Raw genomic sequence first — 18429 nt, 5'->3', positions numbered from 1 at the left:
TTTTCTATCGATTACTGAGACCGCAAAAAATAATGAAGGTTTGACGCAATTTGATGTGCATTGTAAGAAAGAGTTGTGAGGAAGAGAGGCAAATGTAAGGTTATGTAATGTGCCTCAATTTTCCTTGCTTTTCCTTGTGGTTTTAGTTAAAAGGAAAATGTATCTCTTCCTTTTTTATTTATTCAATCATTCTATATTTTGGTACTTGAAATATAAAATGTCTTCCCACAAAATAATATCATACCTGTATTTCCAGCTAGCTGAGAAGTTGTGTAATAAGTTGCGAAATTTGTATGACGTTACTTTTTGTAACTGAGTGCAGCAGACTAAAAGCCACCGCAAAGTTTAGGATTGGTCTACAACCTGATTTGGAGTAACTCATAGTACAATTTCATGCTAATATTGAGACATGGAATATCTTATTATGTAATGTTGTAAATCCTCAACGAAAATATATTCCAAATTTATGTCTATGCCATCGTCATTATTTGAACAAAAGCGAATTTCAAATCTAGTCGTAATGACATCGTAGCAATCGTACGATTTGCCACGATTTAAAACAAATTTGACCTTTTCTAAAAAAAAATGGCTTGCAATCAACCAAATCTGTTACATTAGTATTCTTTCAGTTAATTTGAACCGCAAATATGAACATACTTTTCATTAACGTTGTCAGAAATTGAGCAATATGCGATTTATTCCAAAATCGGATCGTGGACCAGTCGTAAGGTGTGCAATGGCCTTTATACTGTACTATTACCGAAATCAACATGTTCATATAATTAAATTAATAAAGACTTTTCTTCCTCTGATGGGATATGTGAATTCGTTTCTATTTTTTTTTCAATGACTCTGAGTTCCAAGGACCGTTATTTAGATAAATCATAGTCCTATAGGTCAAATTCACCCTAGAAAACACTTTCAATCACTAGTGAGAAATCAAACAACCATAATGCTGAAAATGTCATTAAAATTTCTCTTGCACCGGGAAAGCTATCACACTAGCAATTTTGCTAATTTCTCATACAGTTTTATGCACAAACTCAGTGTTATGCAATTGAGGGTGTCCCTCATTCATTATTACTATTTTTTTACTGTATGAAATATACAATATTTCTCCGACTTGACAAAAATGGACGGCTTGATTGATCACAAAATGTTAGAAAATTACAATTCCACATGTTCAGGGTAGAATAAAACTTTGTTTAACATTATGAGGAGAAATTATAATTAGTTTTGTCTTTTTGCGCGAAGCGTGGCTGAAATGTTGATTTTTCCGACCTGAAACCTTGACGTTTTGAACAAAGAGAGAGAGAGATAAAAGAGAGGAAAGTACGAGGCCGAGAGCTGAGCACGTTTGTCGTAATTCAATAAAATCGTCAACTAGCGCAATGTCATGACATATGGAAGCAAACATCCGATACAAATGACATCATATCTGAAAAGTCGACATTGAGAGACAGATTACCTTGCAAAAAGAAACACTCTAAAAACACTGAGTAAAATTTTACCCAATATATGGTGGGAAGGGAACATGCATGTTTCCTGGGTAAAATTTTTACCCCGTATTGGGCTATTTCAACGCAACATTGCGTAAAATTTACAAAATATCTTTTTACCCAACCAACATGCATGTTCCCATAATACTGGGTAAATCTTTTTTAGAGTAATACGCAATACTGTTTATATTGGATTGTACTTCTGATTCCATGAAGGCTCCAACTTTTGTTTGCATATCGGGAGCGGGGATGATCCCAACTCACTTAATGGACCAGTTTACGTCAATACCGAATTATTGAACAAAGAGATTACAAGGAAATGCAAATATAAACATTTAACTCCTGGAAACCACGTCTGGCCTCGCGAATGTAAATACATGTACAAAAAAACCCTTCTCGGATTTCCCCCTTACACTGCAAATGTAAGTGCAGTTGCAGACAAGTGAAACGGGATATTTTAAAAGGCATTAGTAGGCTAGCATTAGCAAAACCGTCACATTGGTAGAAAAAAAAGGATTGCTTTCTATCCATGACCCTTCTTAGGTTTCCATCTCAAATTGTGAATGTGTAAGGAAATCACAGACAGCTTATCAAGTGAGACAGTATATCTTCTGAGCCACCAGAGAAATCGTCACACATTGAAGAAAGAATCTATTCTTCGTTTGATGTAGGCCTATACAGATAAAGGTAAGTGTATATTAATACATATTGTTCGTGTCTGTTATTATTTTTTTGCCACTATTCTCTGTGTTTTTAATCGTACGTAATGTAGTAATCAAGGGAGTCGGCTTTGACATGTCAATGGCCTTTCTGACTTATACATCCGCTACATTTTCTTTTCATTTCTTTTCCATTTCTACCATTTCTATTGCTTATACTGTGACTTGATTTTTTTATTCTTATTTTTATGTTTTATCATATATATATACTTGAACATATGTTTGTATATTTTGAAAGGATGTCAAATAAATGAATTGAATTGAAACAAAAAACATTATTTTTGTAGCTCGCAATACAGTCACATTGGGTGATTTCAAGTCCGGCGTTGGTGTTGTTGTTAGTATTGGAATTTGGATTGCTTCCCCCTTTAGCTCCAAAACTTATTCTGAGTTTGTAGAACTGGTCCAGATCACATTATTGACATCTCAACAACTAGTGAGTGACTTTTCAGAAGCATATTCATTCTATGTTCGGTGTTATACTCGTGTAAAAATTGACCTAACACCAACACCAAAGGTCAACACTGAACTTGAAATCACCCATTTACTCTCGTTTCCCACACGACAAGACGAAGAGAATCAATTTATTTCTTTCTTTTGGCAGTTTTTACCGCTTAAACGCCCGTTTTCGATGAGTTCGACTTGTGGTCACCGACGTGGGAATATAATTCTCTCGCAAAACCAACTTCTGTTGTATATATCTTTAGTGCTTGAATACTATTTTAATTTCTAGTAATTGGGCCTCATATACATTTCGTAAATATACATATTTGTTATTATTGAAATTTTATTATGAAACAATGATTCATTATTTTTTCTAGTCATATTCAGTATAGTTAACTAGTTTAACTTTCGTAGTATTTTCCTCTATGTGCTTTATGTTGTGAAAGGTGTGACAATGCCTAAAGCTAACGCTTGTATTGCCATACCTATGCATGTTTGTCTCTTACATTTATTACTATTATCAAATGAAGACCTCCTAGTACAAAACTTATTTTAAATTTATTTATCCATACTATTAATAAAGCACAATTTAACATTTATATATAAATTCATAAAATATATTAACAGTTTGGAGTCTTCATGGTCGCGTATCATTATACGTTTATTCAATAGCAATTATATATACATGATATATAGAAGGGAGTTTCGTAAATCAACGCAGAACTAATGCGAGAACACAGCAAATGTATTTACAGTGCCCATTCAAATGACAATGAACAGTAGAGAGGTCTTTGTCGAAAATTGGTGAACCGGTAGAGCAGTTTCGTGCTAAGATTCGGAGCTGACAAAAAAAATGAAAAAAAGGTCGTTAGTGCAGAGTCCAGGATGAATCTGCTGTTTCGATTCACAAATTTTCGACAAAGATTCCTTGGTTTCTCTTTGTCACGAAGGACATTGGACAATACATGTTCTATGTTTTTGAAATCGTTCTGAGTCGCGGTGCAAAAATTCGTCATAATGTTAGATTTGATAAGAGCATAATACTTAAAACTAATATGCGCTAAATTCAACCGTCCAAATTCACCGTCCAATGCCACCGTCCAATGGGACTCGAGAACAGTAGTCACGTGCACATTATATACAGCTGCCATAAAATCCGGATGGCATTCCCACTAGCAATGTAAAATTGCCCACACCTGTATCGCATTCTTGTAATGACATTACATACATTTCATACACTCGCATACACAGACAGCATGGTCATTATCAATATCATTATGCATGCGTGCTCCTATGCAACACGTACACGAAAATGCCGAAGCCTATGACTAACACACATGTTATACCTCCATACACACGCATAAACACATTGATAAAGTGAGCAGTGTATTGTATGAGCATTCTGTGCGTTCGGACTATGTCTACGGGGACGAGGAGCGCATGAATACTAGCGTGCAATAGTGAGTTCATATCGAATGAAGAAAGTGAACTATCGTCCGGTGGTTAGCATATCTTCACTGCCGCTCAACGAAAGCGCCGCGCCGGCGAACACAATCCTTTAAACTACAATTAATTGATTTAACGCTTGGCCAGACTGAATGGATACATGTGGACGTTTCAGTGATTAAACCCTAACAGCATTTCATTGACTTTCCAGACACTTGTTGCAGGCACTCGTCACGTGTGACGGTATTTTTGAAGAATAGAAGAGCTTCTTAATGGAAAACTACCGCGTCGCTTAAGTTGATGTAACCAGAACTAAGAGGTAATTGAATTTTGTTTAATTATATTTTTCCGGTGGTTATTATTCTAGCGCTCGTGAGAATCGTTCATATTGTCTTTATTTTTATTTTTTTAGCGAAATGAAACAAAATTGTAGGTAAAAGATAAGTATTTTTGTTTAGAATTGAGGTTCTGTATAAGCATGATAAGAAGATTACTTGATAACATTGGGCATTTCTTTTGGGCATCTAATGTGATGAAATGTTGCCAATTCTAATGTAATTGCTGCTCATTTTTGAACATTACTGGACAATATGCTTTCTGCATTGGGTAAAATACTGCCAAAAATTGATTGGACACATAATCACCCTCAAGCTGGTTAAAATTTCACCTGATATATTTTACAGTGTAAGATTAAAAGCGCAAGGACAGATTTAAATACAGAACTAAATCGTCATCAAACCAGAGAGTTTGGAGTAGAAACACGGAAACACAAAAAAACATAAATACAGAACTGAGAAGGGGAGAGAGACAAACTGAACAAAAAGGATTTTCGACTGAGTGCGTGTGCGTTTCAGGTATTCAATTTGAGCGTGTGGGCACGTGTGTGTTAGAGGGGGAGAAAGAAAGGGAGAGAGAGAGAGAAAGAGGGGTACAATGGGAAATTGCATTATCATGATAATTGATAATTATTTTACTGTGCTATCAACTCGAATGGCAAAATCGTAGAAGCTTTTTTTTGCAATGAAATGCATTTTTTCTTTTTCCCCACAGTAGGGTGTTTATTCAATAAAACTTCAGTTTACATTTGCTTTCACAGTCAATATGGTTCCAGTTTACATTTGCTTTCACAGTCAATATGGTTCCAGTTTACATTTGCTTTCACAGTCAATATGGCTCCAGTTTACATTTGTTTTCACAGTCAGTGTTTAATAACAGTATATACAACAATAACAGTATATACAACAATAACAATAATATACAATCTTGTCATGAAATCTACAGTACCCCAAAAAAATAATTCATGTAGAGAACCAGAGATAATAATGCAAAACTGTTTCTAGCAAACCGATTAAAAATCTATTTGACATTTAGTCGACAAGATTAATGAAATTTGACCGACATTTTCAAAAGATAATTGCTTCCAATTTTCACATGAAATAGATTTTTTGTAAAAGAAATTATTTACATCGTTGAGGATTTTTTGTGGTTTAAGACGAATTCCAGCCAATTGGATTTTATATATCATCCATTTTATCCAAATAATAAATGTATTTAAGGCTCTATTATACTTAATGGGAGTAATTCCCAAAAGGTAGCTCATGCATTTTATGTAGCTCACATCATGGTACCTCAAAACAACCAGCTTAAACTGTAAAAGGATAACGCTCTTTTATCATTTAAATAAGACAAAACGTCTTGAAAAAACATTTCAGCTAGGCTGGGGCATTTTCGGATACGAGTGGAAGCCAATATGCACTCTGTCTAATGCACGAATGACGAATTATGTCTCGTTAATGGAGATGCTGTCACGATTACTGGTCATAAATTACCCAAGACGGAATCAGAAGATGTAGGATCGAGAGTGAGGGGAGCTCAGGGGGGTAGTGGGTTTGTAGGGGGTGCATGTATCCCTTTTATTTCCTTCGTTTGCTTTCATTTATTTCTGAAGGATAGAAATCGCATCCTTTCATATACAGACCAAGATGTGCACATAACCATAATAGCTGTTTAGCTTAATCAAGCGAAATTATTATTTTTTTCTCTTTTTATCCATTTTGTTGGGGATGACTTGTCCTTTAATCTCTCACGAAGAGCTCACTAGTCAAACAAAAAGTTGCGCATAATACGTCAGTCACATTTGCTCTACGACGGCCGGACGGCGAGTCGAAAACAGCCACTTCATACTTTTTTGTACCAGGTACAATAGGGGCGGATCCAGGATCTTCCAAAGGGGAGGGGGGCACATTTTTTGGAGAATAAATTTTACAAGCCAGAAAAAAAGGTAAAAAAAAATTGACAAGAAAAAAAAGGTCTTCACTTTCAAAAATGGGAAGGGGCACATATTTGTTGTAATTTTAAATTTGCTTCTCAAAGGGGGAGGGCACGGTAATTTAAATAAAAATGAATGAAACGGCTGTTTTCGACTCGCCTTACGACCGCCGAATAGAGCAAATGCGTCTGAGATATAACTCAATTCAGCTTGCCGGAACGAGGCCATTGCTATCAGGGTTGACTTATCTTTCCTTTAAAGGAGAAGATCACCCTGTTTGTTGTAAAGAAATAAAAAGATAATACAAAATATATTGGTGAATGTTTGAGGAAAATCCATTAAAGATTTAGAAAGTTATTGGATTTTTAAGGTTTGGATTTGTGACGTCATAAACGAGCAGCTATCCCATATTTTATGTAATATAAAGTGAATAAATTTCAATTTTTCATTTGTTCGTGATAACTCATTCATTTTTGGATAAACTGTAGGACGGTATTTTTTTATTATTTTTCCTGAGAAAATTACATTTCATTGATTTTTTATTACAATACAATATGTACATGGAAAAAAAATGCTCACAGATCAGATATTCAAAATCCTAATGACTTTTTCCTTCTCTTTTGATCAAACCTTCAGCTATATTATTTTGTTATTTTTCTGCTATTTTGATAATAAATTTTTGTCAGGGTAAACTTCCCCTTTAAGTAAGTCTGTCAAATCGAAGTGATGTATTACTTGAAGCAAAAAGCACTCAGCATTTCTGAAGCGGTATACCATAATGGGCTAAGTCGCAATAAGCAGTATACATAAATAATAAGTGATGACAACCATGGCTCATTGGGGATTCTGGCACATTTATAGATATAGAGCCCTTGAATACAGATAATCGGACAGAGTGTGGAATTGTTGTGTGTGGGGAAGCAATTCGGTCCTATACTCCAGATGAGTCTTATTCCGTTAACATAATTTCACATTTAAGCAAAATAAAAGTAGTTGCAGTAAAACGCTGATTTCGTGAGAAAGTCTGTAAAACCAAGGTCAGGTTTTACTACATGTATTTCGTCGTGGATCTAGATCTGGTACATTTACATCAAATGAACTTTGTGAAATCATAAAATCTAAGCTGAAAAACGATCACACTGAAGATCGTCAACACAGATAGGCACACGATGGACAGTATATTATTGCTAGAATAAAGACCCGACGGAAGTGCCCGAATCCACGTTTATTTTGCTTGTTTCTCAGCAATTAAACAATTTCTTCAAAAAAAATTATACGGCACATATTTTTTATTCATACAAACAGACACTATGGTGGTCATTATATTGGATTCTGTAAAAAGTGATTTTGAGATCGTTACCACAACTGACATTTATCCTTAAAGGAGAATGAAACCATTGGAACAAGATAGCTTGTGTGCAAACAGAAAAATCAAAGAAACAGATCAACGAAAGTTTGAGAAAAATCGGACTAATAATGAGAAAGTTATGAGCATTTGAATATTGCGATCACTAATGCTATGGAGATAGCAAATTGGCAATGCGACAAAGATGTGTGATGTCACTTGTGAACAACTCTCCCCATTACTTTAGTATATATTTCACTTGAATTGCCTCTTTTATCACATCTTTCCATAAATCATGTGTTCTTTCTACATGAGGGCATGTAATACATATTTTTTAAGAATACATCGTGGATAAAGAGTTTGTATCATCATAAGAAAAAGCAAAAAGAGACATTTTGAGGGTATTTTATAGTCCACCAAAGGGAAAGTTGTTCATCAGTGACATCACACATCCTTGTCGCATTGCCAATGTGAGGATCTCCATAGCATTAGTGATTGCAATATTCAAATGCTCATAACTTTCTCACCGTTTGTCCGATTTTTCTCAAACTTTCTTTATTCTTATTCTTTGATTTTTCTGTTTCTACACAAGCCTATTTGTTCCAAAGGTTTCATTCCCCTTTAAATTTGAAAAGAAAGGATGTGTTGCCCCAGATCGTGGTTGTGCAAGAAACTTGTTTACATATGGAAAACTAGCGGACAGAAGGTCCTCGCTGCACGCGCGCACCCTTATAACACGCAGAATTCCCTTGCATCATACCCCTTTTTCACAAACAAATGTGTATCAAGGACAAGCGTTGATTCAGATAGAATTTCCGCCTCCCTGAAATGAATGTTAATAACTTCTTCTATCAGATGACCATAATTTTTTTTTACATTCAATTGGTGGGAAATATGGCACTTTATTACATTAAAATCACTAAAAACCATCCATAGTCAGGAATATGTATTGGGATAATGGGTTAGGGGGACATTTTTATAGTACCCGGGTGGATTACATCCGTCGTCACATCGTTGGGTGATGGTATCAAGAATTTCCGCCCAGATTATAATAAAGGGCACATTGTAAGGCAAATACTCATGAAAGAACCATGGAGATTGGTTAATAAGGAAATAGTGCACTTTTATCATCAAATCAGAGGAGATTTTCTTTGTGATACTGATGTCCGAAGAGCAAACCTACACTCGACGTGCATTCAACACATAGGGCTGGATAGAGCTTTTGTGTACGTCGGTGTGTTGTTCGAGTCACAGCGGTTTTCTAGCTCTTTCCATTGCAGTGCTGAACATTTTATTAGGAATATATAAATATATATACCTTGTCAGTCCGAAATATGGATATAAATTTATCAGATACCATTATTTTTGCCAACAAAAATCAATTTTATTCTCTGAATTGGATATGTCTCTGAATGTTGTGACGGGTCCATTATGTATACGAGGGGTGCATCCTAGCTTATCACTGCATTGGTAAGTCTGAAATTTAAGTTTGCTTATTCATTTCACTTTAAATGATGTTAAATGTAAGGATAATTTATGAAATCGACATAAGATATTGCGAATCAACGCTGAAACATTATTTGTGAAGACCTTTTATCCCTCTGTAATGCTATTTCCCCCATAAAGCCGCAATGGAACATTCTGCACCACTAGTCATACGATGATCGCGAGGTCTGCAAACGTCGTCTGCTATGTTTTTACATGTCCGGTACACTGTATGAAAGTTTTCGATATGAGTTGGTAAATTAATGGTCATTCTCATTGAGATAAGTCGTAAAGGATAAAGTTATTGTAATCTCAAATGAGTTCGAATAGAATCCAATAAAATTACCACCCAAGTGTTTGTAATTATAATGGGTACCAAATGACTGTAATTGCTGAGAAATTAGCATAATAAGCACGGAATTTCAGAAAATGTCGAGTATTTTTTCCGAGCAATATTAATACACTATCCTTTATTATGAGTTTCCGTGTTAGTGATCATCGGAATTATCTGTTTTGGGCTAAGATTTCATAATTTTTACAAACATAAGTTTATTTTCACGTACCAGAACTAGATATATATACGATATGGTTGTACATAACCTTGATTTTAAAAACTTTCTAATGATTTTTTTTGCTGCAAAGACTTATTCAGCATTTACTTTTACGTTTATACCGAAATAAAAAATATCAGATTTGATGTTTCATAGAAATAGGGTCTAGCTCATTGGGTCTATAATGAATCTCGTTTTGGCTACTAGAGAGGATTTCACGAAACGCACTTAGTCAAAACACAGGGGGGGGGATTTTTACTCGCTACTATAAGCTAGTGCAACACTTGCATCTAACTGGCTGAGAGCACAATAAAAATGTGACAACCAGTGACTTAAATTTTTACGAATTTCTCCCTTGGATGCAAGTTGATTCTGTTTAACTTGTTTCATAAAGCTGATGCATTTCGCCTTTAGCGGTTGCATCATAAGAATACATCCCTTCATCTCTGGGGAACTGTGGGAATTAAGAATCGATCCCCGTTTACAGGGAAAACCGGCGGCTTCGATCGCTGCACGGAATACCGAAGGGAGCTGTTGTAATAAAAGGAGTTTTGCTCTATAACAACCAGGAAAAAGAAAGAGATAGCGAGTCTTATTTGTCATGTTTTTCCCCCAAAGGTTATTAAAGGAAATTTGATAATGTACTTGTCAACAATTTTGTCTACTGAAATTCGGAACAAGGATTCATGTATCATCCACGTTTTTTTCTTCTTTGCTTTTATCTTTTTCATGTTACAAATTACAGAAGACAGTGGCAGACCTGGACCCGGATGGAAACAAAGCATTGGAGGGGCACAGCATTGTTCACAAACAATACAGTGCCCCTTCAATGCTTTGTCTCCTCCGGGTCATGGTCCGCCACTGACAGAAGGTACAATTATAAACCCCATGTTTGCCCATTTGTATATCTGTAGCTGCCTAATAAAATCAGAATTGAAAGATCGCCAACATTTTCTCGAGCGAAAAGAAATATTTATGACTATTATTATTTTTTTCACCAGATACATTTTCAGTAACATATCAAGATTTTTTTTCATACGGAAACTACGGCCGTGTATTTTTTGTATTTTATTTTAGTTTTAGCAGAAATCACACACACACACGCAAAATCAATAGCTTGATGGAAAACATTTGTATGCTGAACATTATTTTTAAGAAAAACGAAACTTAATTCTAAGTTATGTCTAACCTTAACATCATTAGGCTCTATTACTTTAAAGAGAAATGCCAGTAGTTGCAGTAAACACTGATTTCATGAGGAAGTCTGTAAAACCAGGCTTAATTGTCAGAATATCATCGAGGATCTAGATCTGGTACAGTTACATAAACTGAACTTTGTGAAATCTTGAAATCTACGCTGAAAAACGTTCACACTGAAGATCACCAACACAGATAGGTACACGTGGGGCAGTGTAATATTATTGCTGGACTAAAGACCCGACGGAAGTGACCGAATTGCGCTTATTTTGCTTATTTCTCAGCAATTACACAATTTCTTCCATAATCCTTTGGCACATATTTTTTATTCATACAAACAAACACTTGGGTAATCATTGTATTAGATTCTGTAAAAAGTAATTTTGAGATCGTTACCAAAACTTGAATTTATCTTTAAAAAGTAAATTGTATAACACTTCCCATTACATCATGACAAAATGATAGAATTCGAGACGAATCTTCATAAAACAATATGAATTTAGTAAAGAAAAGTATCCCCCCTAAAGAAAAAAGATTATGATAATACTATTAACATAAATAATCTGGGTAAATTTCTTGCTGAAAGAAAGCACACCATGGCTTGGGATCGAGACCACGTCCTTCAGATTAACCACTAGACCACGACGCCCCCAAATGTTGTTAAGTATTATGTTCTTATATGGTTACTAGCTTTCGAAATGAAAGTGCTAGATAAATCTAAAACTACAATTATTCATTGTAGACTGTAGAAAATTAAACCTTTCAAAATATTTTCATTAATTTAAAAAGAATATATTTCTAAGGTTTAATTTGGTTTAATTTAATTTATAATCAAACTTGTTTTGTGAGGTTTCTTTGTATGAAGCAGATGAAATTGTCACGAACATGAAGACATGCATCGTAATTTTTTTTTTACTGACCTAAATTGTTTGTCCAAAACAGTATGAGCTAAAACATGAAACATGGCGAGTGACTTTTGGAAATGCAGTAGGCGGCATCCATTGAATTATCTGTATACATTCGTAATTCCGAAGCTTCGTTATTCCGAAGGTTCGTATATTCCTAAGGTTCGTTAATCCGAAAGCGAAATAAGGTTCGTTGTTCCGAAAGTTCGACAATCCGAAAACGAAATGAGGTTCGTTGTTCCGAAGGTACGTTGATCCGAAAGCGAAATAAGGTTCGTTGTTCCGAAGGTTCGTTTATCCGAAAACGAAATGTCGTTCGTTGTTCATTTCGTTTTCGGACAAACGAACCTCATTTCATTTTCGGATTAACGAACCTTCGGAATTACGAACCTCATTTCGTTTTCGGACGAACGAACCTTCGGAATAACGCCACAAATGTTCGGATTAACGAACCCTTTTTCGTTTTCGGATCAACGAACATCGAGGTATAGGCAAATTGAGTGTTTCGGAATTACGAACCTTCGGAATTACGAAGTGTAACCGGATTATCTACACCGATGATCAGCCTGTGTCATTTAAATACCGGAAGCTTTCACTACGTGGAAGACCTCGGATTTATAACTCGGACCAGCGATGGAAGGGAAAACCCCATTACATCATGGTAGCCAAACAGAAAAACACATTATACACTCAGAGACAAAGGCTCAAGTTTTCACCTTAAATTAAATCCTTTCGATAGTAATCTTGCGCTGTATTAAGTGGCAAATGGGTAAAAAAAAATGGGTGCACAACGTATTTGAAGCCAGAAATTTTCATTTGAACACCTATAACTGCAGAAGATACGGATATAGGTAGCGTAAAAGACCAAGAGAGAGAGAGAGAGAAGGGAGGGGGGGGTGTGAAGGAGAAAAAGATACCAAGATAAGCGAACAAACGCAAGGTCATCATTTCAAAACTTCATTGATTAGTGGCATACTAATATAACGATGGAAACAAACAATGGAACAAAGGATATTTGATTCGTTTTAAAATTTCCTTTATTATATTTTATGTTGTTAAAGACCTTTCGTAATCGCTAACCTTGATTAAATCAGTCTAAATTGTATATACATCATGGGTGTTTGGTTCAAATTGGTTCGTACCAAATGAAGTCAAGAAGCATTCATGACGAGATCTTGGTAAGATATGAACCTCCCGACCTTATACATATACATGTATATATGTATGTATATATATATATATATATATATATATATACATACATATGCCAAGATAAGGTGTGAGAGTGCGTGCGCAAATGTGTGTGAAATCACAGCATATCGTCTCGTTTAACTTTTTTTTTATCCATACCGATAATAAAAAAATGATAATCTCGGGCAAAACTGATTCCCCCTTTAAGACGACAGCTTTAAAATAGAAGTACGGATTCGATTTCGCAAAACGTGCTAGGCATTAGAGCTTTGCCATTTTGGTAATTCTGCAAAGAGAAAACCCACAAGTTATTTATCTCCTGAGGGTTATGTTAATTTGAGGATACCCTGTGTACTGGCGGGGACCAGACTACCCATTGCCCTTTGCAAACTGCAGCATCGATTTTTTACTCTCCCACTCAGCTGAGGAAAATTGATTTCAACGTTCATCATGTCTCTCTCCCTCTATCTCTCCGGGAAATTGATTTCAACTCCTACCAACCCCCCCCCCCCCTATTTCTCGCTCTCCTGCAAGGGAAAATTTATGTCAGTCTTAAATATCTCTCTTTCTTTTCTCTGTTATCATTACAACCATGGAAAGATGATTTAAATCTTGATCATCTTCACCCCTCTCTGTTTCTCTTTCGGAAAAATGGTTTTGGAACTTTATCTCCCTCTCTTCAACCAAAAAGAATCTACCTTAATCTTCAGCACCCCCTCCTCTCCCCCCTCCCCTCCCTCAATCTCTCTATCTCCCTATATCCATTTTTTCTCTTTCTCACCAAGTCGCTTCCTTCCCGATTACCAAATGCAATCCCTCCTCTATTTCGCTTACTCTTCATCCTCTGTTTCTACGTTCACATTTGTTACATTTTCATCTCGTCATGCTCTACCATTTGCCCATCTCTTCCTTTCCGTTTTTATTTCAATTCAATTCTGGTTTATATTGTGAGAAATGGTTTCATGGCCAAAGTCTAAAGACTCAACATATTCAAAAAGTAAAAACATGTACATGCACTGGCAGATCCTTTGAGAGGCACAATGAAAACTTGTAATGCCGTTAAAACAGAAGTGCCCCCCCCCCCATTTGAAAATGAAGACCGTTTTTTTTTGGTTTGTCATTTTTTTTCGTGGACGTAATTTGCAAAAATATTTTGTTGAAACCCTTTTCCCCCTTTTTTTATTTTGAGCTTGTCATTTTTTTCCTGTGGAAAATTTGCTTCCCCTTTCGATAAATCCTGGATCCGCCCCCGTGTACATATGACTATGACCTAGTTTTTTAATGCATTTTTTGATGTCTTGACTATATGGGTTAGATCTAGTGGTGACATGAATAAATGTCCGCATCCGACCCGCCTAAACGGCATCTCCCTGATTAGGATTTATTACATATATTCATTTTATTCTCTTTATTTTTTGCCCCGTCTTACAAAGAGTTCCGATTGATCCAATCAACCACAAGTATGGAAAGCCAGCAACATCAACATCTATTATGCACGTTTTTTATAAATATTTTTATACGATGCATATTCATACATTCAGACATTTATTGTTTTCTTGAAATTTCGATATGCTTCTTTTGTTTACAAAGGACATTGGGCACATTTCCTGGAGAAAAAAATAGGACATTGATGGATTTCCATAAAGTTGAGATTGATTGGATCAATTGCAACTCTTTGTTAGACGGGGCCTTGGTCTATTTTTTTGTTAATAATGACCCATTTAATCTACTTTCTATCGTTTAATTTTCGACTTCTGTTTCTCTACTCTTTTGCTACATATTTGCGTATACAAAATTTACCGCGGCTTCCTTTCATTATTAGAAAAAGAAATTTTAAATCACCAGCTAGCAAAGGTCGCTTAATAAATTATTAATGACACGAGCAGTTGAATTGTACATCTGTTTGCTTTACAATATGGAATCATGCCTCGGTATAACAAAAGTAATTTTCCTAAAACACCCTCCCAAATTGCTGGAGATTCGCTGTAGGCCGAATACGTTGGACACAATTTTCTTTCTAAAAAAAATCAATATCAGCATTATGTTCGTATGCAGCAGCGTTCATACATGTCACAAACATCTGCTTTATTACAATAACAACGACAACAACTTTGTATCAATAAAAGGACATAGAATCAAAACAAGTACGCCGACTACAATTTCTTCTAAATTCTGACTTAATGTTAGTGTTTTGTGACATTTCCAACAAAAGTGTTGCATTCATACCCGCGTTTGATTATTTTGTTTTATTGCGATTTAAATCAATTTTCTCATTTCAATGAGCCCATCCTATTCTTGGACTGGATGTGATATTATGAAATTGCGAATTGCTTCAGTTGTATACAATTTTTTTGTACGAAAATGGTAAGGTAACCACTATTTTTTGCTCTTTTATCACGCCCTTGTTCCCTTCTTATCTCCCCTTCCATCCGCATCCTCCTTTTCATAGCCCCCTTTTTTCTTATCTGTCTAATGGTTTACTAAACCTTACTTGCCTATTTATTCAGTCAATTGTCCTAGCTTTATTTTTAGAAAAGTAATGTATCTATCCGTTCATCTTTTACCCTTTCAGGTGCAATATAAAGTGCTCCTACGTCATCGTCAATTCAACATCCGGCGAATTCTCCAATAACAGGTCCCTCCAACAAACAAGCCGCAATTACGCGCTCTCTCCATCCATCTCGACCTGCATCCAGCTAGCGCTCACACACAGAGAGAGACACACTCGCACAACGCCACACACGCGCGCACACACACTCAGTCCAGTAATGCTTCGAACCGTACTGGAGACGACCGCATAAAGAAGGGTCATCCAACGTCTGCTTCGATAGGGAGTTGATTAGACTGAATTTGCCCTCCGTTTGTTTTACGCCAGTTGAGTATTGAACGAATCAATAGTGGAGTTAGAGACAGCGGATGCATTCACCACTCGCTTGCATCGTGATCACCTTCTACGGAAGCCAGTGTCCCACCCTTGAAATACGGCCGGGTTGGGATTTCGCTGACTCTGAGAAACTGACAAATTCATCCATTTGAAAAGGTGGAAAATGCATGACTGATTGTTCTCCCTTGGGGGGAAAATAGTGAGATACATTTGTGAAATATTAGAAGGGACGTGTAGCAAGTGATAGTGGATCTTGAATTCTTACTGAAAGGATGTTATCATGATGGATAGGTGAACAGCTCGCACTGGGCATTTTAGGTCGTACTTGTTGAGTGAATATCCGGCTTGAATATCCGGGAGTGATCCTTCGACATCGAGGAACTACCCCCGAGAGGAAATATTTGGCCTAAAAGGAGATACTGATGAAACCTGTGCTGAACGTTATTTATTACTGCCATTGCCTCAAAGGCAATATAGGTTCATGATTACAAAGAGAAAATAAAATCATCTGGGAAAACATTTTCATGTGGCAAACGCGATTCTTCACGTGTTAAGTAAAACAAACGACAATGGTTCCTTCAAGACATTTCTATTATTTCTGCTTGTATCACGACCGGTGCTAGATACGGAGTAATTATAACAGAGAAACGGACACAAACCAATCTGGAAGTTTCATTCAAACCCATCAAGCAACAGGAGGACACAGTGCAATATATAAGGTGGTTGATGAAAGGAAGATCAGGAAGGCTTTGCCTAACGGGATTTTGACCTGTGCTTTCTGAATGTAACAATGTCTCCAGGTCGTGACGGCACCCCAAGTGTTACATCGCTGAAGGACCAGAGATTGAGTGTCTACTGTTCGCCAAGATTCTGCAGGAGAAGTCGGTATCTTGAGAAGGCCTGCGTGAACTCGATGCTGGAGAAGAAGGACGATTTCGGGTGGCAACGAGCTTTTAATCCGCGTTTCTCTAGCAAGGGGCCGTCCTCGTCGACTCGCAAGGACGGGAAGCGAGCCATCTCTGCAAACGGGGCCAGTCCGCCGTTCCAGTGTCAGCGCCGGAAGTTCACCTCACAGTCCACACTATCACATCTGTCGTCTTCAGACACCGATTCGCTTGGGTGTGCTAACTTAATGGCGAATCTGGATCTTAGCTCACCGAAAATCACCACCAATGACGCCGGCGCGGAAGAGGATGACCCATCGGCACCAGGCACTCCGACGCTTCTTCCAAAGCGACAAAAGCAGCGTCCCGCGTCTCTCGCTCTGCTCGACAACCACGCTTCGCAGAGTCTGGATTCGAATGCAAATGGTGAGCATCTTGGTTCGGCTTGTTGCAGTCTACACGTGCGGAAGGACCGCGCCGCTGACCGTAGCCCTGCCGGATCAGCTCGGGCAATTCCAACCTCTTCAAAGGGTCTGAACCCACCTTCCTATAACCCACTGAGCAAGTCGTGTTCTGATTTGCGAGGGGGAACTATCGACGAATGCTGCATGATTCATCGTAACTTTAGCTGCAGGTGCCCCAGTCACCTCTCGCTTCAGTCTGCGCGCGTATCTACGCCTTCAGACTCGCATACTGGCTCTAGAATAAGCCTTTTATCGGAAGGAGTTGACTCCTACGAGGGACTATATGAAAAGGCCTACAGAGCCACGTACGTGATGGACAGGGACCGGCTGGTGAATGAGTCTAAGGTTTCTCCAGATAGACTGGTACGGGAATGGTTAGCAAGACAAGAAGAAGTTACCCAGAATACACCAGAACAACAGGAAGTAAAACAATGATTCACTTGATATATTGTGTTGCATTAATGTCATTGGAAACAACGAAATGTAATAATGATTAATCTTAATTGTACAAGATTCCATATGCTAGAATACATTTCCCATTAAATAAGGGTGACAGAGTGATCACAAAATATTAGGTAGAGATAACTGAGACTAAAATATCATGATTTGCTGAAATTTTCATTTACAATATGCCTACCGAATCTTCCTTTGATTAAAAGAAAAAGAAAGGTTAACTCAAAATTGGGAACGTGTTAAAATGTTTGACCAACATTTTTCCAATTTGTCTAATGCCAATTCGTCTAATTACCAACTCGTCTACTATCATTTGGACTATCATCAATTCGTCCACTGTTCACATGGTCTAATTGCCATTTCATCCACTCGCCATTTCGTCTATTAACCAGTTGGTCCAATAGCCATTTAGTCAATGGACTATTCGGTTTAATTGTTGAGTTGATTGGAAGATCCTGTTTTGTTTCCTTATCAGTTATGAATGTAAAAAGGGAATAGCCTAATGGCTTTTTGTTACTCCCTCACATCCCATTCATATACTTTATATTTTATGTTTGTCTTCAGTTGTAAATTTTGTCTAAATAATGTACAACTGTCAATGTTGTGTTTACTCAATTAGATTAACTCACTATTAAATTGTACCCTGTTTTTTAAGAGATGTGAAATAAATGAATTTGAATTGGAAAAGTTTTA

General features: G+C 36.8%; 1 protein-coding gene across 2 annotated transcripts; it reads left to right on the top strand.

Moving 5' to 3' along the window:
- Window positions 1–1911: 1911 nt before the first annotated feature.
- Window positions 1912–18075, top strand: LOC121416869. 2 transcript variants are annotated; one of them, XM_041610389.1, is made up of 3 exons: window positions 1912–2186; window positions 4320–4427; window positions 15624–18075. In XM_041610389.1, the coding sequence occupies exon 3, from the start codon at window positions 16726–16728 to the stop codon at window positions 17716–17718; it is 993 nt and encodes a 330-aa protein (XP_041466323.1). In that variant the 5' UTR covers window positions 1912–2186; window positions 4320–4427; window positions 15624–16725; the 3' UTR covers window positions 17719–18075. The 2 variants fall into 2 exon arrangements, with proteins under 2 accessions (XP_041466323.1, XP_041466324.1); XM_041610390.1 differs by lacking the exon at window positions 4320–4427.
- The last annotated feature ends 354 nt before the right edge of the window (window positions 18076–18429 follow it).

This window comes from Lytechinus variegatus, chromosome 6 (assembly GCF_018143015.1).
Source record: "Lytechinus variegatus isolate NC3 chromosome 6, Lvar_3.0, whole genome shotgun sequence".
Lineage (NCBI taxonomy): Eukaryota > Metazoa > Echinodermata > Echinoidea > Temnopleuroida > Toxopneustidae > Lytechinus > Lytechinus variegatus.
The sequence above is the reverse complement of the archived record's forward strand: the minus strand, read 5'-3'. Positions and strand labels throughout refer to the sequence as shown.